This window comes from Neolamprologus multifasciatus, chromosome 16, assembly GCF_963576455.1.
Source record: "Neolamprologus multifasciatus chromosome 16, fNeoMul1.2, whole genome shotgun sequence".
NCBI classification, from domain to species: domain Eukaryota; kingdom Metazoa; phylum Chordata; class Actinopteri; order Cichliformes; family Cichlidae; genus Neolamprologus; species Neolamprologus multifasciatus.
This window is the reverse complement of record NC_140454.1, coordinates 28476357-28498932: the sequence shown is the minus strand read 5'-3', so window position 1 is coordinate 28498932 and position 22576 is coordinate 28476357. Positions and strand designations below refer to the sequence as shown.

Below are 22576 nucleotides of genomic sequence, written 5' to 3'. Positions count from 1 at the left end.
AGGAAAACTCAGGACCTCAGCAAGAAGGTCCTGAGTTCAATTCCAACATCAGGCCGGGGTCTTTCTGTGCGGAGTTTGCATGTTCTCCCCGTGTTTGTGTGGGTTCTCTCCGGGTACTCCGGCTTCCTCCCACCGTCCAAAGACATGCAGCTTGTGGGGATAGGTTCATTGGAAAATCCAAATTGCCATTAGGTGTGAATGTGTGAGTGAATGTGAGTGCGAATGGTTGTCTGTCCCTGTGTGTTGGCCCTGCGACAGACTGGCGACCTGTCCAGGGTGTACCCCGCCTCTCGCCCTATGACAGCTGGGATAGGCTCCAGCGCCCCCTGCGACCCTGAAAAGGATAAGTGGAAGCGAATGGATGGATGGATGGATGGATGAAAGGAAAATACAATGGAGAAGTCAATAGAAAAAATAAAATATGATGAAGTAAACTGCAAAAAATACAATAAAATAATAAATGTCTAAAATATGTTGTTTATTAGTTTATACTTCATTTTGATAGTTTCGGCCCTCCATGTAAATATCTTTTGTATACCAAATATTAAATTTTATGAGCAGGGAAGCATCGATCTTAATCACACTGATGTCTCAGCAAGTCTCTGGATACCTCAAGGTAAGTTCAGCTGTTACTGCCCCGAGGATGCTTTTGTAACAATAACTAATCACATCACCATAGAATAAAAACAAAAACAGTCATTTTCGCAGTTTTATTCCAACAACAACAGTGCCAAAAAAATTGCACAGTTTGCTCATTTACAGTCACATCAGATAAAAATGTGAGAGATATAAAAACATCAAAGCGACTGATTTTGACACACCGACACAGAAACCTGAGGATTAAATACTCGTCCACGCCAGAGCCTCTTCAGAAAACGTGAATAAACAAAACAAGACGTTTCCAACTGCCTGATGTATGAGCACGTGTTAGAGGACCAGCTTGCAGGAGGTTACAGGTATTAAAGTCACTGTAGGCAGAAGCAAGATAAGTGGAACCACTGAACTGTAAAGCACTTATAGACTGCAGTAAGAACATTTCATATCACCAGGTAAACACTGTTAAACATCACAAGTTTGTACAGAAGATGATTATGAATAAAAACAATCAGCTGTCTCTGATATTGTTTCTTTGGCTGTCACTTAACAGCAAAAAAGAGATCAAGGATGTGTGTCGTTTGAAGGTTTTTGTGTTTGTTCTGGGAAATACGACTAAAACTTTCACCACCAGGGGGCAGCAGTTTACCAGCCTTTACCTTGGCTGCCACTGTAAATAGGAATGTGCTTTTTATTGATTAAATGCAAGGTTACACTAACTCGCTGCTCCATCTTTTGGTACATACATGAAAGTACAGCCAGGCCACAGTTCAGCTTCACTTCATATCTCTTCAGCACAAAACAGATAAAATCAAAGTTTCTGCAAATGCTGATAACTTTTAACACTTGAATTTACAGTAAGTACCAGTAAAATGGCTGATTTTAAGACTTTAAATTACTGCAACATCTTGAAGCCTCTAGTCTGTTTTTAGGGGTAAAAGTGGCTCGAGTTTTGGCAGCTGCACAAAGGATGTTTCCAGAGATCAATCAGAGTGAGTGTCACCTTGGGAGCCAGAGAAGCAAGCTCATTAAAAAAAAAAAAAAAGAAAGAAAGATGCAGTGGGATGCAGTAGTCTGGTGAAAACCTCTCTTACTGTGGTTCAGTTCAGCAAGAAGACAAACTGATGTCTGAAACTGAAATTATAACAAATCTTTCTGGACAATGAAAACTGCACCTTGCAAAAGACTTGACCTCTATTTAACTTTTACTAATGTTTCAAACCTCAATGAGCATCTTTAGAGACCTAATGAAAGGATGGGGTGATGTCATTTTCAAAAGTTCATGAACTCGTTCCCAACCATCAGCAGGCACAAGCTCCTGTAAGCAGCACTCCAAACATTAAAATAAATGATGCTCAGAAAGCAGGAGAAGCTGGAAGATTACAGAGTGTAATGCAATTAGGAAAACACAGAAAAGAGGAAGAGGAGAGGTCAAGCTGCTGACTGGAACCCTGGAAGAAAGTAATCCTGTTAAATATGACAGAATGTGTCAGTAGCTGGATGAGAAAAAAAAACAAAACAAAAAACAACAGCTCATATTTTTAGTTGTTCACACAAATTTGCATGCCTAAAAAAAAAAAAATCACTTTGAACAGGTAGACATTTAGGATATTATAAACTATATTCTGCTTTCCTGTATTTTCTATTTGGCCTTTCATACCAAGCATGATGAAACTTTCAAATAAAGAGATAACCCCTGTTCTCTGAAAATACCATCTTAAGACTGCTTAGAACACTCAGTTTCAGACAGTTTTGTTTTTTAAGTTTGCAGCTGTATGACATCATAAAGAGGATATATCCAAATTTGGGGACATAGAAGAACCACCTACCTGCTTTTTCAAATCTGTTGCTAATGAGGGCCTTAAAAGGAGAGGAGTTAAAACTGGCCCAGTGTAAGATAAAGAAGAATTACTTTGAACTGTAAATCATGCAAAGCTGCTACAGAGGAGTCCAAGATTTGGAGGAATAACTTGCCCTTCTATGCAAAGGTCCTTTTACCTGAACTGAAGCCATGGTGCACATTCATATATGTGACAGATGCTCTACATAGAGAATGCATCAGTTTGGCACACTGGTTTCAAGTGACAGCATTTCAAAATAGAACAAAATAAAATGAGAATTTGATTTCTGCTTTATTTCAATCCAAATAGTTTAAACTTTATGTTGAATGTATTCCAAGAGCTTCATCACATTTTTAAAAAACACAAAACACACCAAATTTGAAATAGCAAAATGTCCCCAGAACAGCAGTTGTCTGTGTGTGGATTACTCTGTGCGAGAGTGCATGTGGAAGGACGTGATCACAGTGAACACCGATACAAGTCACACGTCTATTTATAGAAAACATAACTCTCATCGCTACTAATTTGTTCTACAAAGTTGTGTTTGCCACCGATTCACAGCGAGGCAGACGATGTGCATCTCAAAGCACTAAAACTATACCAAAAACGCACAAGTGCAGAGAAAAGCTGAACACTTACACCACTGTATAAACTCAAACACACAGAGACATTCAGTGCAGGTACATTCACATTGGGAACAGCGGTTTCTGCAGAGCGTGTCGACTTCTGACTGTGAGCTCGATTGGTCCCTAAATCTTTAGTATTTAGTTACTACAGAGTCCCACATTTTAAATAAAATGTAAAGAAAACAGAGGAGCTTCGCGAGTGGACACAACGGAGTGAAATATGCTTTACATTCAATGTAGGGCTTCAGCCAGCACAAAGCTGCTGAGATCTGAACACAACTGCTGCTTACACAAGAAAGCAAAAAGGCACAGCAGCAGCAGCAGGACGTAAGACAGAAATAAAATAAGACACTGTTAGTACGGAGGACTGAAGCTGTCAAAATTCATGTACAGGAAACAAGGAAATGAATAAAGATCAAATTATAAAGAATAAAAAAGTAAAAAGTTGTACAACTCAATTAATGAAAAAAAAGAGCGACATATTTGTCACCGTATTGTTTCCCATAATAGCAATTATATAGTATTCATTTATTTCCATTAAATTTTTTCCTTCCGTTTATCTCCACAAACGTGTTTCTTCATTTCATCTTTATTTAGCTAAAACTGATTTTTTTTCCTTCATAAAAATGATGGCACTGTCATTCAGATAATTTTCCTTTCTGCCTCCAAACGCATAACTTAACCACAAACTAATAACAATGGAAGATTAAATCACAAGTTAAAAATAAAATGAAAAAACAAACAAACAATGTTATAAAATGTGCCATAAATTAAGTAATACTTACGTTAATTTTTACTTATTAATTTTAGTGCATTTTACATCTTATTTGTTATCTTATTGTCTTATTTGTTTAGGAATTTATTATTTCAGCATTTTTGGTCCTTTATAATTTTCCAGAGAGAAAGGCATGACATGAAATACAAAACTGAACTCTCAGAGCTAGCTTCTTATATGCTTGAAGTTGATTTATTTTAGTTACTGAATAAAACATATTCAAGTTAGAGTGACATAGTGACTACAGGCTTAAAGTAGACTCTCTCTGCTTTAATTCGAGGGGCTGAACAAAAGTAATCTCCAAGCTATTGAGGAATTACAGCCAATTTTAGACACATTACCCCATTTCGAACTTGAATACGTTTTGGCCAGCAGCCAAAATAATGTTTGACAACATGTTTCCCTTTTTTCTGTTAAGTAATCTTGGAGCACAACACCCACATATTTATCACACAAAAAACATTTTAACTGATTAAACCGATTTAAGGTCAAACAAGTGTGAGTGAAACTGGCTTAAAAATGTGAATTTGGCAACAAAAATTGAACAAAAAGGCAACAAAAAGTCAGGCCTACATGTTATACCAGCACTCAAACAAACACACACACACACACACAGAAAACTGTTTTCAGCAATGATAACAGTTTCAAGTAATTGTGGCAACAGATTTTTTCTCTGACTCTTTCCATTCAAAAGCTTCAACATATCAGATGCTCTCTCTTCTCATTAAAACAAAAGTCTTATTTCCGTCATATTTCTTGTAAAAGGTCTCACTTCATTCATATTTTCAACCCGTATCCATTGTATTCTACTTCACACTCTGTGCAGCTGCTGAAGGAAGCAACTAGAGCATTAAATTTGTAATAATCCGCAACTGAATATAGTCCCAAATCAATGCACCATTTACATCTGGTTCACACCAACATTAATGATAATAAACTTTTGTGAGCAGTTTTAGAATATTTACATCCTCAGCAGGAAGCTGAAGGGTTTGTTCTGAAACAAAGAAAAATATGGAAGTCAGGAGGTGCCAAAATAAATAACGTGGAGTTGGTTTGATTTGATGACAGTGCAAAAAAACAAAACTCTATCCTCTCCTTGTTAAATTGCTAAAATCCAAATCTAGAAGTTCTTTTATGTTATCTTTTTTCAACGTTTCAAATATTAAATGAAAACAAAAAACTTCAACCAACACTCAAACATAAGATAAATACTAAACCCAACACAACACCAGCAAAAAGCAAATTCTACTTCCAATCCCAGGATTCAAGGCCCGGATATCACAGAGAATATACACAGAAACAACACACTGCCTTCACCTCAAAACACCAACAACCACACCTGATAGAGAATGAACATGTGATTATATGCCCATAATGAAATATTTATGATTTGTTCCACCTTAAAACGCTAATTTATTTCTGCTTAGCATTCGTCTCTCAAATTCCTTGGCATTTTGGTCTAACTTACTTTTAACCCATTAACAGGATTACAGCAAGTTTGGCACATAGAGATTTCTGAACACGTTTTACAGCGATGCCTTTAAAGTGCTCACTTCCTTCTCAAAATTACATGTAATATTTTTTTTTTTAAAAGCAAAAACAAAAAACCCCTAAACAATCTGACACGTGCAGGGATAAATTTGTTCTACAGAGCACTGAAACTGCCAAAATTAAAGCAAAATATAATAATGAATGCCCGGGTGATATGTAGAATAGTTGACTTCTGACCTCGAGTTCGAGCTCACTGAGATTTTGAACTTGTCCTAGATTTTCAGTAGGCGAATCTATGGTATCGGTTTCAGTATCATATGTCGTATTCACAAACTTGGGTGTCCGCATTGCCCGCTTGCCCCGTGGTGTGACAGCAACACCCCATCAGGCGTAAAAGGGTAACGGGGAATTGGAAAAAATAAGATATGGGAAATTAAAATAGAAATTTCTATTTACTTTGTTATAAATTCATGAATGCGTATGTGCATTATATTCGTTTTAGGCATTTAATATAATTTTAATTCAGTTACAGATTTACACATTTATTATTTTAGCAGTTTCGATCCGCCATATGTTTGAAAATCCGGTGAAAATTCTTTTAGTTTGTTTAGTTTCTTACACTCATGTTCATTATACACTATCTCATGAGCTCCCCCTGCTGTACCCTTCCCTGAATTACAGCTAAACTTTTTAAAATCAAATAAACAGGAAGTAGAATGTTTCTTATTGATCAGCTGTAGTAGAGATCATGGAGATTCAGACTTTCTCTGGATAACAAGACGCCCCAAACCTGCACGTGTACACAAGCCTTCCTCAGTGCAACCCTTCATTTTGCAGCCACCGTCAATATTGTGCATCAAATAGGTGAGAACGTAAACACGCCTGCTTTGGATTTCTCTAATGGAATAAATGTAATACTCTGCCTCTGGTTTAGAGGAGGTACTATGACAGTGAGCAGGTAACAGTTAGAGCAGTAAGTCGTTGCCAAGCAGTAGGCAGTGTAAGAGTTTACAGCACAGTGACCACAGTGAACAACGCCACTGTTGACACCAGAAACAACATCATGTTATAACAGTAACACCCTGTCCACAGTCTCTCATATCAGAAGCTTCACTGGTTGTGGAGCTGGCGCTCCCTGAAGGCAGAGCTATAGATATACAGAGTAAGGCAAACATGGTTTCAGGACAATCCAACAGAGCCATATTTGCACCAAATGCTCCGAGGCCATTACAGCCTCTCTTTTTAAAACGCCCTGTGTAATCACCACGGAGCCTTTAGTGCTAACAGTGAGCAGGAAGTTAACCAGGCTATGTATGTCTATGGCTCCGCTCCATAGCAGCCCGGTACAGAAAGTCCTCAACCAGCCTCAGAGAGTCAGGCTGCGACTTAAGAAGAGGCATGTTATGGTGGAGATGGAGACTGAAACCAGCCCGGTGCTGTCAGAGGAGACAGCACAAGGCCAGCGGGATGAGTGACGCCAAAAGGAAGTAGGTGATTCTGTAGAGGTGAAGAGGAGAGAAAGTCACCGTGATGATGGCCAAGGGGAGAGGGAGGCAGGAGGTCAGAGGCAGCAGTTTACTGAAAAAGATGAAGAACAAGTTACCTGTTAGCATGAAGGATCTCACTGGGAATGTGTGTGCTGGGCAGGTGTGCTCCTACCTGTTGCTGAGCTTTAAAGTGTTACAGTTAATAAGCAGCATGTAGACAAAAATTAGAGGCATGATGTATGGCCAGCAAGGGTCGGGATTCAGCTGGGTGGAATACCTGCACAGGTTTAACAAACAGAGAGCGTTAATATGGAACTCCTTATCCTAATGATCACACTCTGTACCTTTGTGTTTATTTAAGCATACGGTTCCCATATTCTTATAAGTAGTCCAGAGGAGTTAACGGTAACATCACTCGAGGTCAAACCTAAAAACCCAAATAACAAGTCCAGACATTTAGGCATTTTATGCAAATAACCAAGTAGGTGCACTCTGTAACATTTTTAATATAATAAATAGTCATTCATGTGAATTTACAGGGAAAATCCAAACGATATGACGGTGTCTGCCCTGAACTCTGCCTCCATGACATCCACACATTTACCCATCAAATGCTCCTCTGTGTGCAAGGAAACTAGTTCAGGGTACAGTAATGGAGCTGCAAGCATAAAATGTGATAAAAAAAAAAAAGTGCATAAAATGTGATCCTATATATATATATATATATATATATATATATAACTTCAGACTTAATTTACTCAAGTGTAATAATAAAAAATGATTTATGCAGTCCTTTTTATCTCTTGCCCTCTTCCGCACACACTGAGTCATAACAGCTTGCTCCCTCGGCTGTCTGCTTGAAGCCAGAGCAGCAGCTGTGTGATCATGGGAGAACTTCAGGTAGACTTCCTTTGTAAATCAGACACTCTACTGGAGACTGCTGTAGTCATTCTGCTACTGCACATGTGCGTTAAAACAAACATACTGCACGGTTAGCATCTATTTATCAACTGTGAGGTTCAGAGAAATTAACGCTGATGTGCAGAGCAGCATCTTCCTCTCACATACCTCAGGTTACGGATCCAGTGGATGAGCGAGGGACCGCTGAGCATGACGGGCAGCGTGAAAAGCGCCGACAGGCAGAGGTGGAGCTGCAGGTCATCCCTCACCTCCTGCAGGGCGCACTCCGACAGCAAGGGGGTGCCGCTGCTTTCTTTAGACCTGCTCAAGCATTCGGGATCGATCGTGCCATTCTCAGCTTCTTTGTGCTTCCGGGGAGCCTGGAAAGACACCAGAGGACCAGAGGAGATGAATCAGAAAAAGCTCTGTTTATAACAGTTTGGTAATCTGTATTTAAATAAGCAGATGTGGGAATGCCATAAACTGCAGTTCCCCTATTGTCCACTTGAGGCCGTTGCCAGCCAATCACTCACTCAATCACTGCAGCAAAATTAAGTACGGTTACAGCCTGATATGAAAGAAAAATGAAAATCTTACAACATAAATGTTAGTTAAACCTGAACATCTTACCAGATTCAACATGTGTTTCAAATATCTTTCTGTCATCTGCAGCCTCAGAACCTGAGAGCAACAAATAAACACAAACAGCAGCTTAGCTGAAACTTCAAAATGGAGTTTGTTTCCACAGAGGAAGTCGATGCTCAGTGTTGGGGAGTAACGGAATACATGTACCGCCGTTACGTATTTAAAATACAAAATATGAGTAACTGTATTCCGTTACAGTTACCGTTTAAAAAGGTGGTATTTAGAATACAGTTACTTTGTTGAAATAAATGGATTACACGGCGGTACTTCCCTGTTTCATATTGTGGTGGGTCAGGCCTGTTTGGGTTTTGTTTGACAGCTACCTTCTGTTCAAGCGGCAGCGTTACGGTTGCCATGGTTACAGGGTGACGCTCTCTCTCTGCGTGTTTCCTGGGTGAGAGAGGCCTTTGTTGTTGTTGTGCTAAGCTAATAGGCAGAATGCTACAGGTATAGCTCTAAAGAATGTAGCATCATAGGCAGTGTAGTCCGTGCTGCAGGGAGAATGGACTGCCATACACGTTATGTGTCTGTGAGCGAGGGAGGGAGAAAAAGGAAAAGTACGAGCTGTCATCGAGCAAAAACGGGAGCTGGATGCATGTAAATATAATAATAACCACTGCAGCCAAGAAGAGAGCCTGACGAGCCCAGTTGTAAGTAAGCTATTAAGACTCGACTGTACACCGTGTTCGTGTTTTCCTCCAAAAACAATAAGTTCTGTTGGAGCAGCCTTTCAACGCCTCTCTCTGTCTCTCGCTAGCAAAGTGACCCAGACAACAAAGTAAAGCTAGTTTTCGGCTACGAGCGACACAGAACCCACCGTATTAGCCAGAGGTCCCTTTACTACGGTTCGGAGCCGCGGACCTTCAGTAACAGTAATAAATCACAGCAATAGTACATTCATGTAGTTGTAAACAGCATGATAATATATTAAGTAATCCAAAGTATTCAGAATACGTTACTCTCATTGAGTAACGTAACGGAATACGTTACAGAATACATTTTGGGGCATGTATTCTGTAATCTGTAATGGAATACATTTTAAAAGTAACCTTCCCAACACTGTCCATGCTACACCAATGGCTCCTGCACCACTTAAAAATAAATAAATTAATACAATTAATCTTTTTTAAATATCTATTTAAGAACATAAAATATACACTAGAAAATCTGTTTGCTTTGGTGTTTGGTTAAGACAAAGACTAACTGAATACTCCTGAGAAAGTCTTATGAAAAACCCAAAAGCTTTAAAACCTGATTCACAAAATTGACCTGCCCAGCACTGTTTTTATCTGCTAGTCTTAAACACATAATCAAATTTAAAGTGAATTTATGGTAAATATTAGATATTTCAAGGCTTTTTTCCCTTCATTATAATCTGAATTGCAGGAAGTGTTACCTGCTAAGCAGCTCTGGACAGCAGAAGTATAAATTTAATTAAATCAATATTCACCCTATAAAGGTGGAACAGGAACGAGGCAAACATCGACAACGCCCCACAGGAAGTCCCGCCCATAACAGTCAGACACAGCGTGATGAGGAGCTGGGTTCGCAGCCGCAGGGTGCCACAGTCTCTGGAGACAGACGGCCTGCAGATGAAAAGAATTAAAACTCAAGCGAACAAACAGACAATCAGCCACAGATTCAAATGTTTGAATGAACCTCGGTACCTGTGCAACGGAGCCAAAACCAACGAGATCAGCCGGATAACAAGTCTGAGTAGAGTGCTGCCCCAGTACGCCACAGCTGCCCCAAAAATATACAGCAGAGGGGAGAGGAGGTGAACCCATTCTTCACCCGGGGTCTCCTCTTCATGAAATGCCACATCAGGGAAGGTTGGAGGGAGTGTGTCCATAGAGGGGAGGAAAAGCATGGACCAGACCTCCTGAAAGCAGCTACAGCTGTGGGGGGGGGGACAGAAGGGAAAACCATCCTGAGGGGTTTGAATGTTATATGAAAATTTATCTTAAATTAAAGCAGGAGGCTGAGGCGGTTTTAACCACAGTCAGTTTTTTCTGAGTCCAGAAAAAAATTACATTCCCACTCAGCTTCATATTAGAACCATTAAGCTTACCTGAGTGCGATGTGCAGAATATACACAGGCAGGTTGACTTTGTGGGGCTGCAGGCCTTTGCCCACCATCTGACTCATGTCTGCAGCTCGCCTTGACTTCAGGATGGAGGACACCTGCCCCCCACAGGCCAGAAGGAGGGTTACAGCTGTGTACACTGGTACCATGTGACCACAGAACCTCAGTATCTGTCAGATAAGATGCCACAGCATGAATCATGTTGGTAATTAAAGATGAAAGATTTAGTCGAATGCCACGATGCCCCTAATTTCACCGGAATAAATAAAACAAGGCAATTCCTACCTGCCCGAGCACCCTGGGTAACGAAGTTCTTATGGAGACCTAAGTCACAGGGTAAATATTTAACAGTTTGTCACAACAAATGTGAAGAAGACTCGACCTTCTTTCTGGTAGCTGGAAGGTAGTACCTTATACTGGCAGTTGGGGGCAGTGTGGAGCTGCAGGAGTGCACCTGAGGTGTTGTCTGGACGACTTGTGTGGAGCATCCCTGAGATCTCCGTCACTGATGGCACGCTGGCAGACAGATCACATCATGATAGGTTAAAAGAAAAGCTACTCATCATAGGTCAAAAATAGTTCTTGTTTTACTGGTACTAGTCCAAGTCAAGCCCCTCAGTTCATCCTCTGTCTCTAACAAGCAGATGTAAAACCTCTTCTTTAAGTAAACTTTCTTTTGATTGGCTGCCCCTCCCAAACAGGCTTCTGCGCTCTGGCATGACCGCAGTGGGAAATTCGATCTTACTGACATCAGATGGGCCAAAATGTGGAGGGAAAATAAAAGCATTTGGCTCACCATGGTTACTTAAACATAGTCTCTAAGAATAACTTCAGAAACTCACCTGACCGTGGTTAAAGAGTCCTCTCGAAACCATGGCACCTTTATCCTGTACACGCTCGGCAATCTGTCTGCAGACACACAATCAGTCACCACTATTACATTACAGCATGAGCACATGAGCCTCTTGATCCAACAACACACACTCACCTTTCTGTACTTTGCACTGGCTTGCAACATTAATTCTGAAAGCCTGATAGACCTGGAGACACAGAGGAGTTTTAAATTTAGCTGAAACAGGGAAGCTGATCCTGACTAGAACCTGAGAACACAGTGAAGGCTACCTGGTGAAAGTGTTGCAGCTCGATGGTGTGAAGAAGTCCAGAGGAGTTCACCGTAACATCACTCGAGGTCAAACCTAAAAACCCAAATAACAATTGTTGAAAAAAAAACCCTTTAAAAAAAAAAAAGAAAAGAAAAGTTTGTGAATCGGTTTTACTAGATTACTCACCGAAGGACAGGACATGCGGCACTGCGACAGACAGAGTCTGAGATTCTTCTCTTTGCCACTCACACTCCACCGTGAACTGCAGAGCAGACAAACACACAAACCTTGACAAGCTCTTTTTTTTTAAAAAAAAGAGGCTTCTTCCTCTTCTGGCCTCTGTTTTTGGGTAGTCTCAGGCTGATCACAGATCAGGTCAGAATCAGCATGTAACATACAACTGGATCACCTCCATCACTGCTTTTGGTTTAGTTGAGAGAGGCTTGCCCAAGTAGAGCAAGCAGGACGCAGCACACATCAAATCCATTTGCTCACGGTAAATTTACAGCACAATAACATCTGCGGGCTAAATTGGACATCACACAGACTTTACACTATGGAACTAGGAGGTTAAAGCTAGTCTTAGCAGAATTTGTGAATCATTGTAGTTTCACCTCTGTTAGGTTTAAAACGGTAAAAGGAGTGAAAACAGCTTCAGATTATTATATATCAGAAAAAAAACTTTAAATCCACACTGTGGACTTGTGCACATTGACCACAAACACTCATGACTAAACTCAGCTATTCTTAGGAAAGCTGTGTACAAAATCTACAGCCAGAAAGATGATCTGGAGCTTAAAGTTTAAATAAAACAAGCCAACACTGGTCTCCTCATTTCAAATATAAACTATGGAAGTAACAGTATAACAATGGTAAACAGACCAGAACATTTTTACTGCAGGTTAAGCTGAAAATACTGAGTCGTTGTTTCGTTTGAAGTACCTGCTTGCCATTGAGGTTTGAGGCCGAGACAAACAGATGAGTAAAAGACGACAAGTCACTGAGCCTCAGAGTCAGGACCTGAGGAGGACGACAGACTGTTAGGACAGCTGATGGGACAAAGACTGAACTGAATGGAGTCTCTTTTAGACCATAGTTACCTTGTAGGGAGGCAAAAGCTCAGTTCCCTTAGACAGATCCGCTGCAAACACACTGGAGGAAAAGGGACATAAAAGAAACAGAAATAAATAATTGTGTAACACATCCACAAACTCCATCACATTTTTCAAGTTGGAGAAAAATATTAAAGATGCTTATTGAGAATAGAGATGGACCGATCCGATATTACGTATCGGTATGATACTGACCCAAATTACTGGATCGGATATCGGTGAGAAATAAAAAATGTAATCCGATCCATTAAATATCAAAAAGCGCCTCACAAAACTAGCCACACGGCGTAACTCGGCTCATAACCGTAGCACTTCGGAGCAGTGTGGTCAGTGATAGAGCGGCTGTGTGTATTTGTAGCTTCGCTAACAAACCAGCATTTCATCTCTGAGGAAGCTTTCCCAGAGAGAAGTAAAGCAAGTGTGTAAGTTCATCTCTGAATGTTTGTAAAGCGTTCCCACGTTAAGCTTAACAACAGATATATGGAGCGACTGCCTCTCTCTCTCTCTCCTGCTGCTACTTCAATCGTGAAACTGATCAATGATCAGCTGATCGGCTTTTCTGTCGCGAGTCCGTCTCTCTTCTTTGTTTTTGGCCCACTTCTCACCAGAAAGAGGAAACCAGCGGCTGAACAACAGCAGCACTATTAAGCTTGATAAGCTGTTGTTAGAATCTATTTAATATTACTTTCTACACCAGGATCAGGGAAAAGGGGGGCACAAAGACATACTTTTCTTTCTTATTCTCATTTAAAATGTCTAGCTTTTAATAAATAATTATCTGACTCTTACACCCAAAGTTTTAATCTGATGTAAAATATATAGAAGTCCATTACTGTATATAGTAACTGTTAAGTCTAATATACCCTAGTAAGCTATAGTACTTTTTCCTTTGGGAAGATACCATCTGTGCAGTCTGCAATTCTGTTGAAGAAAGATGTTGAATCTATTTAATTATTCTTGAAAAATAATTTATTTTTGTGCATTTTTCCCCTGCGTCAAATGAAATTTGATTACATTGATTAAGCATCATGAGGTGAGGGTGGGGGGTGGTTCCCTATTTTTTTGCTGGGAGTTTGCAACCCTATTAGTTAGGTTGCTTAATATTTCTGCTAAGTACTCTTTAAAATACCAGAATAGGGAGGATGGAGTAGGTTTAAGTTTATTAGATTGATCAGTTTTGCTGAACTATGAAATATTTTGGGCGCAGTGTATTTTTTACATACAGGTATAACAGAATAGCTTTAGTCTTGTTATTTATTTAAACTTGAGTATAAACGTATACAAAATGCAGCAAGATATTAAAAAAACGTTTTATTGATTAAAAAACACACTATATCGGATTCATATCGGTATCGGCAGATATCCAAATTTATGATATCGGTATCGGACATAAAAAAGTGGTATCGTGCCATCTCTAATTGAGAATAAAGGTGGTGGGAAAAGCTTGACGTTAATGATATTCTTACCATGATGAGCCGTTCTTTTGCAAACAGCCGTACACCCAGCTGGTCATCTCCTGTTGGACAATAAATCAGAATCTCTTTTCACTTGGCTTACAATTTGAAACACTAAATATGCATTTAGCCTTAACTCTTACACATGTTAATATGATCAAGCTCTTACAGCTCAAAAACAAAAGGTAATAACTCACCAGGTTGTTGCTCCGGCAGTAGAAATGGCTGTAGGCTTTCCTGCGACTCGACAGGGCAAACAGGAAGAACTTGGGTTGTCCTTCCTGTACAAAAAGAGAGCAAAAACACTTATGATTACTGTAATCACTTTGTTTGTTTTGTCAGATTAATTAGTCAAATAATCCTGTTTTGTAGCCTTGACCAGATGTGAAGTGCGACATGTGGGTTTAACTGAGACATCGTTTATGGGACGCTACACGCTCACACGGCAGATACTCTTCAAGCAGTGTAGTCACACCGTAAAGCACAGCCTGATTTATTATCTTATTTTCATTTATTTTTAATGAGACGATAATTGACACAATAAACATTGTGTTATATTCGATAAGACTCTAAAGTAGCGCTTGTAATCTCGAACAATGAATCAGGAACATGTTTACTGAGGTCACAAGTAATTTTATAATTTCTATATAATCAGTATTCTTTTTGAAACAGGAGGCCCCGCCCCCTCATGGCCTTTAAGCACTACTGCACTGGTTTCATTTTTCAGACCTGTAAGCTACATCCATCTTTTTCATACAGTCTATGGATTAGACATCACTCCAGATGGTTTCATTTTTACCGAGTAGATACATTTTATAGATTAAAAATAACTTTCTTTTACAACTTGTATCAGCTACTGGCAGATAATCCATTCAATTATTAATCATCATTACAGATGGGTGAGGCTCTGTTGTACCTTTGGTGTGCTGTAAGCCAGACGAAGTGTGTTAACTTCACTCCATGCATCAGGAAGATCTGGAAAAGAAAACAAACAACAGGACACCGATCTTAGTGATTCGTCATTAATGCACAGTGAGGTACAGTGAAACTTTGGATGCAAGTGTATTACACTGTCGCCATGAACCATAAAAGAAGAGCTGGAGACCTGAGATGGAGACTGGTGTCTCTTGAATTTCTCCAGGCAACCTCACGGGATGTTTAATGAAATGATGGTTCAGCACAGCTAATTTCTTCTCAGAGTTTTCTGTGAACTGTTAAGAATAAACTGATTAAGTTAGGTTGTCAGATTTATTCATTTGCTTTAAATATTCCCATCTCCCAACTCTCTCTGATGGAGGTTCGTCTTTCATGTCTCCTCAGAAGAAAAACATATGTTGTTGTTCACACCTGTCTGGTTTCAGGATCGATGAGATCAAAGAACGCCCTGACAGTGGCAAGAACAAGCTCCTTGCACCTGAAACACAAAGACACACAAACATAAATAATTTTAGTAATATTTAAATATGGCTCCAAAAAAGGCAAAAGTCCTTTACCAGACAATGGACAGATGATCAGTAGACACCCACGTCCTGGGAACTGCAGTCACCTTGGTAAAAACAAGACAAAAAACTTAAAATGCAAAAGTACATTTTAAAAAACAGCAGTTAGAGTCAAAAACAACACAAAATGAGAACTTTTCCTTCAAGTAGTCCCAAAGTGAGAACAATGCCAAAAGGAACCAGAGAAAAAAGGACTGAATTGAAACTTTATTCAGGAGCAAATCGTACCACCAGTGACAGCTTGTTCGGGTCTCCTGGAGGACACGGCAGGGAAGTGAGGCCGGAGCGGACCTGGTAGTCACGATAACCACCCCCGACAGACAAAACTGTGACATTCCTGAGCTTGTTTGCCTGGTTAACCCACTTCTGTCTGACTGCAGAGTAGAAATCTGCACAAACAGCAACCAAGCAGAGAAAAAAAAAAAGTAGAAATCTGTTTATGCTACATAAAGGAGTCGAACTGAGCAGGTTTGACCAACTCTTACCCAGCAGGTACGGGTCCAGGGCCAGCACTGGAGCCAGGTGAGGGGAGGCCTGGGTGATGATGAGGCTGACCAGGTTAGTGTTGAAACGAGGCAAAGTGAACAGTGCCCGGGCCACCACTCCTCCCATGGAGTGACCGACGAGCACAACGCTCTGAGGTGGGGTCTTCAGGTGCTGGAGAGATAAAAACCCATGAAATTTTCAAGTCTTCTGGCGTGTGTAGAGTTCAACTTAGTTTCCCTTCACTTTAAATTTGACATTAGGTGAAGACCGGTTATAATCTCTCTCTCTCCGTCACTTGGAGTAACCCAGTCTGATATTCAAGGCCTAACCTTGTACAGCCTCAGGATGGCTTTGATGCTCTCGTGCAGGAAATGCGTCTGCCTGAGCAAACTGCCGCCGTAAAGCGCCACCAGCTCCTCGTTGAAGTCCACAGTGAACACGTTGAAGTGGAGACCTCCCTCCATGGTTTCAGCCTTCCTCAAAGCGACTGAGCCCAGAGATCGAGCTTCAACAACAGAAGAACACAGATGGTGTTAAATCAGTGTGGTTTAAACTGAATGATGTGGTGCAACTATGGGGTCAGTACTACTTAGCTATCCAGCGTCATCTGATCAGATAAATCTCTGCAAGAGTTATTTATAATTGTATTTTTTCAGACTTTGGATTATTGATAAAAGTGATCATGGAAGCCAGAAAATGGAAGCAGGAGAAAAAACGTTGAGGAATACTGCACGCAGGGCAGCAAAAAAACACCAGAGTAACAGCAAAATCTGTTTGTATTCACAGGAATAAAAGCGGGGGCGTTCCCCTCCTACACACAGCTGGTGGAAAGAACGGATAGCCACAATCATCTCAGGAAGGAGTTGCATCAACAAGAGTTATTAGTTGGAGAGAATATTGAAGTCACCAGAAGATTCCAGGTCAGAATTTCCCAAGAATTCCCCCAGAATTAAAAATCTAATATACAATAAATTATATTATAAAATGCAGTGCACATTTATTAAACCATTAAAAAGTATATTCACCTATTAACTGCATTTTATTTAGCATTAGCATTGCAGGTTTGAGCAAATTCTACTCAGCAGGAGTAAACAGCACATGTGCTGAGGACTGTTTCCACTCACAGGTTTATTTCTATTATTTTGGACTGATTAAACTACAGTGAGTGAGTTCATGATACTGAGAGAAGCACAGCAGTGAGGCTCGGTGATGCGTTTAAAATGCCATAACGACACAGCAAAAAACCCAGACCAAACTGTGAAAACATGTGCTTGAACCAGTTTTTCATGATGAATAGATTAGAAAAACACACTGAGGTATCCTGATCGATGTGATAATGCAAAAAGCTTTGAGCATCTACTTAAAGTTAAAAAACTGAATGCTTGTGGTCCAAATTATGAGTTTTTATTCGAAACCAGGGATGTATATGGTATACCCCAACACAGCAAACCAGCTTCAAGACCCATAAACCTAATTAAGAAAGCAAATAAGTTAATACTAACATGACTTAGCAACTTGGGGGTTAAGTAACACAAGTTATTGTTGACCAACTTAATTTAGTGCTTAGTCTAAACGATGATACATAATCACCCCAGGATTCCAAACACTTTGCCTTTTCCTGTCTTCAATTAAATGTCAGTTTCTACATCACATATATTTTGTGGACTATATGAATCCAGTCCTCGAGTGAAGGCAAATCCTTCACCAACTGTTTTTTTTTTAGAGCTTTCTTACAAGAAAATGTTCAGAGATTTGTTTTCAAATCCATCCATCACTGAATTCTTTTTTTCTTCATAAATATATTTGCTCATTTTATACGACTACAAAAATAAAATAAAAACCTCCTAGTTAAACAAAAAAACAAAAAAACAAACAAGCCACAACATCCAGTTCAATTCAGTTTTATTTATATAGCATCAAATCACAAAAGCAGCTGCCTCAAGATGATTTATATTGGAAGATAAAGACGCCACTAAAATGAATGAGTGAAACACCCAACATCAAAGAAACCCCTTTGAGCAAGCAAATGGTGACAGTGGGAAAGAAAAACTGCCTTTTAACAGGGAAAAACACTCTAACAGGCTCAAGCAGGTGCCACTGTCTGACAATCCATATTCACAACAGTATGGAAACAGATCATACAGCTGTGGTCTGAAACTGGTTTTATGCTATTTCACCTTTATAAAACCTCCCACCATTTTTCTATTCAGGTTAAATTTATGCTTTTAAAAAGTGTCAAGCGATGCTCCTCTTAGTGAGTTGGAGGCTGTGAGGTACTCTTGATGACAACTGGCTGAGCAGAGAGAGACTGTCACACATCATACCAACTTTTGGTTTTGCAGTTTTTTCTCGTGTGTCAGAGTATAAATAGACCACGCGATTCCCTAGTCTCTTAACAAGGAATGTCATTTGTTGAACAAGAAAACAGCCCTCAACAGCGCAAAACACAACACTAACTTTGGACATTTGAACCCCTCATGTGCAAAAAGCAAGTATCACAAAGGCAGAAATTTCTGTTTGTGAAGGAAACTTCAGTTTGTTTTTTCAGCCAGTAATGACTCAACAAAAAGCTTGATGTCCTCCGTTTCTCCTTTGTCTTTGCTGTAGCACAAAACTTAACTTCTCAGTTTTTTCCCCCACTCCTTCATGATAATTTAAATGTAAGCACTGGACCATTATGTAACGCGGTCGATTGTGAGGTGGTGTAAAGATGAAAGAATCGGCCGGGTTATTGCATGCTGTCAACTGGTCTGTAGTGTATAATTTGTCAATATCTGACAAGTACGCCAACCACAGGAACAACAGCAGCCAGAGGAGCAGGGAACATGCAGCTGATTGACCCGGAACTTATACAGGGTTCATTCCCGCCACAATAAAGGGACTGGCGGAAGTGGGGTCAGAAGTTACCGTGGTTACAATTATCAACTTTGCACTCTTACCTTGTTTATAACTTCCGGCATTTCCAGGCAGGAAAAGCACAGGGGCGCCGGTGAGTTTGAGCGCCCGGGTCTCCTGGGCGTAGACACCCTCTCCGTACAGGTAGAGCCCGTAGGCCGGGTACAGTCTGGCCACACGGCGAGGCAGCGCCACACGCTGAAAGCACACGGAGAGCGGTTAGGAGGCAAAAACTCACACAGCTCATTAGCCTGCTGTCACAGTTACATCACAAAGAGCTTGCTATAAAGCAACTACAGCTGAGCCTACATGTAATCTACAGCTGATTTACTCCAAGCACCTACGCAAACATTGAGCATGAGTACAGCTGATCCTTAATGTTTAAAAGTGACAAATATACTATAACACTAGCTTTTTGTATTGAGCATTAAGGCAATAATTCTGTTGGGGAGGTGGAGTGTTTGAAATGAACTGAAGTATAGACAGTAAGGAGCTGAAATTTTATGTAAGTCCTATTAAAAATTCATTTTTTCCCTAGAAATTTTTAACAGGACATTCTGGGATTGTCAGGTACAAGTCATTTGGGGAGCTGCAGTATGACAAAGCGCTAACTCTCATTTTAGTTTGACACTCTGATGAAATGCCCCACATTCATAAGAAATAAATAGTTTACTTGGTTTTTATGGAGGGCCCAAAGTGTCAAAATTAAAAGTCCTCAAATGACTAAGAAAAACAAAAAAACCACAACTTACTGACTGCTTCTTTATTCACTTACCTATGAATTTACGCCATTGTCTATTTAAAATTTGACATGTTTTTAAAGTGTAGCATGATTTAAAAAACAATTTATGGTCATCGATCATTTTCTTAAACCTGTTTATTTCCATATTTCCTTTTCAAATGAAATGTACTTATTGTACCAAAATAGTGACCCTCTAACCTAAAAACTAACCTGTTTATTGGGACAATAGAGGCACTTTAATTTTATAAGACAAAGACTTCTGATCCAAGCTGTGAAAACATTATAATAACCAAATTTTTAGGGACAAAGAAATATTAGATTGAATGCCCGTCTAAAGAAATTGAGGTTTATGGATGTGACATTAAACCAAAGGTGATGAGACTGTGCGCCTGAGTGCAGTTTATTTTATGGCCATGTGTGACATCAATTTGAGGGCTTTGTGTCTAAATGAGACATTTCTAAATGTCTTAGTTATCAAAGGGGGGATTTTATTGAAAGTAAATGGATACATTTTATATTAAGTGACTTATAAACGGTGTTAATACTTGGTAACAATGTCTCATTAACATTGTAATTCTGGAAGTGAAGTGAATTTCGGCTGTTTTGTTATCTTTTTACATTTCTTCATGAATTTCTGTTTCATGAAACGAACGAGGGCGATGTCCTTCAAAGTGTCATCTCTTCACCTGCCGTTTGATCAACACTCGGCTCACGACTAAAATGGCCTCCTCGAGTCAGGGGATTAGCGAGCTGAAAATAAAGCTGTCAGTTAGGACCATTTACTTTGATGTTTTAAATAAAGTAACCGTGCATGTGATGTCTCATGCTGGGATATTGTAGCAGTTATTTTCAGACATACACACACCTGCTGACTTTTCAAAATAAGAGCAAAGAGACTATCTAAAATAAAACACCTTACAGACAGTTTTAAAATAAGATCATTTTTCAAAAGAAGTTAATAATATATCTGGGAAGCATATGTGAGATATGTCAAAACCACGTGGCAAAAGCACTGAGCCAACACAAAAATACTACAAGGTGCAGTTCCTCTAATGTCCACTAGATGCACTAACTCTGTCCCCATTGACTCTAGTGTTAAATTGTCCACCTTTAAATCAGAAATAAAGATGTTTACAGCTTGTCAATTGATAATTTCTTCCTTTAACAACTGTACTGGGTGAAATTTTTTTAACTCAACTGTTCTTATTTTTTGAAGCCTTAACATTAAGGGCATGGCCAGTTTTCCTGATCGGTGTGCCAATATAGACAGCTGTAGCTGACAGATGGCTGGTGGGCCTCACTTCTGCTAATTTTAGTGACTTAACTGCACCTCTACACCACGTTTTGCTGCTGGGGCAAGTGGTGTAGCTTTGGTGTCTATTTTATTAGTCCTAGTTAGCAGGTATCTGGATCTGTGCATTACACCTGTGTAGTTTATGACGTGCTAGTTCATATGCTGGCTTGGACGGGACTCTTGTTTCTGTCTTTCAAGTATTTGAATTGTTAATCCTTTAACACAAAAAAATAAACTGAAAGGTAAATAAGGTTTTGTTTATTTTTAATTTAAAATTAAATAAATAAAGAAGCCAGTTAACATAGAAATATCTGTTTAGTTTAAACTTTGGTAGTCTTGGACCTCCATACATTTCCGCCCTGTATATCTCGGAACTCTGTTCCCAATACTCTGTCCATTGTGCACATTAAGCAACATAAAGTGGGACTCTGAATCCTTGTTCTCGCTAACAGAACACACACTCCTGAACTGTGTGAACTCAGGCTGATGCCCACATGGCGCATGGCCTCCAGCTGTGCCCCACTTCTGGACAGATGAACCCATTAGTGCGCATATAGAGGAGAGGAAGGCGACCACTTCAGCTACTTTCACGAGGCTTGGACCTGTGTGCATTTAACCCACGTCCGATATCGTGCAAAGCTGATTTGCAGGTTACCTGCTGAGAGGGGCATCAGCAGTTAATTCAAGCTGTATTGATAATAATCCGACTAACCTAAACCCAAACCTCAGCAAACAAACACTCACACACCTGTCAGGGAGGACATAGGTGTACTGAAAGAGCGACCACACACACTGATAGGGTAGCCACGCACCTGACATTACTTTCTCCCTCAGTTAACGCTAGCAGCCTTCAGAAACTAGCTTAGAACACACCTGGCAGTCATAAACCAACATTCATTCGCGCTAATAAAAATAAGAAGCCACTTAGCGACACACAACCAGCCTCTGCCTTAAACAGCACACCGAATATACCTAACTGATGGCTGATATGCGGGTCTTTGGAATGCTCTGAGATAATTAGCTGAGTACTCACCCGATACTCCGGGTATTCAAACATATAGGTCATACTGCATCTGTTCTCCTCGAATCCTGTCAGCAACTCTCGCAGGCCGACCGCCAGCAGCCCCGCGGCCAAACCGTAAAAAGCCATCGCGGCGAGCTTCATGCTTCCACCGTGAGTGTGGCTTTTAAATTTCACTGCTGTCTGAGCTACACGATTCCATTTTCCTTCTGTTCGTTCCCCGCCAGGCTGTCAGACACCGGCTGAAGCTCACAACAGGAACCACACGCCGCACACCCAGAGAGTGGCAACTCGGCCGGCCAATGGGTGTAAAGCTCTAAATGAAATGGACCAATGAGAGAGCAGATAGGGAGTCACACGTTTCACGCCAGAAATAGCTACGCTATTTTATCATCTTGTGTGTTATTAACAGTATTACCTTTATTTATATGTATATATTTTTCAAACAATTAAACATTAGTCAATCTGTGACAATTTCAAAGCTAAAATAATTAATTGAAATGCAAATTATACAGTATTCCAGCT

The 22576-nt window shown here is 40.0% G+C and overlaps 1 protein-coding gene across 1 annotated transcript; it reads right to left on the bottom strand.

The window, feature by feature from the left end:
- Positions 1 to 1254: 1254 nt before the first annotated feature.
- Positions 1255 to 22345, bottom strand: pgap1 (post-GPI attachment to proteins inositol deacylase 1). Its single transcript, XM_085134946.1, has 26 exons — positions 22064 to 22345; positions 19039 to 19192; positions 16429 to 16604; positions 16099 to 16270; positions 15842 to 16002; positions 15608 to 15660; positions 15462 to 15528; positions 15220 to 15325; positions 15031 to 15089; positions 14312 to 14395; positions 14127 to 14176; positions 12649 to 12700; positions 12491 to 12568; positions 11735 to 11810; positions 11568 to 11641; positions 11434 to 11485; positions 11288 to 11354; positions 10856 to 10961; positions 10731 to 10769; positions 10431 to 10615; positions 10027 to 10257; positions 9810 to 9945; positions 8345 to 8395; positions 7883 to 8094; positions 6987 to 7091; positions 1255 to 6905 (listed from the first exon to the last, which is right to left on the bottom strand). Exons 1-26 carry the CDS (start codon positions 22193 to 22195, stop codon positions 6767 to 6769), a joined length of 2817 nt encoding a protein of 938 aa, XP_084991072.1. The 5' UTR covers positions 22196 to 22345; the 3' UTR covers positions 1255 to 6766.
- Between the last annotated feature and the right edge of the window lie 231 nt (positions 22346 to 22576).

Excerpts from the sequence above, each read along its gene's own strand:
- pgap1 (XM_085134946.1), bottom strand. The coding sequence starts at position 22,195 with ATGAAGCTCGCCGCGATGGCTTTTTACGGTTTGGCCGCGGGGCTGCTG. Across the intron at positions 15,090-15,219 it reads GACACCAGTCTCCATCTCAG|ATCTTCCTGATGCATGGAGT; the intron begins GTCTCCAGCTCT and ends TTTCTTTTCCAG. Across the intron at positions 10,962-11,287 it reads GACTCTTTAACCACGGTCAG|CGTGCCATCAGTGACGGAGA; the intron begins GTGAGTTTCTGA and ends TCTGTCTGCCAG.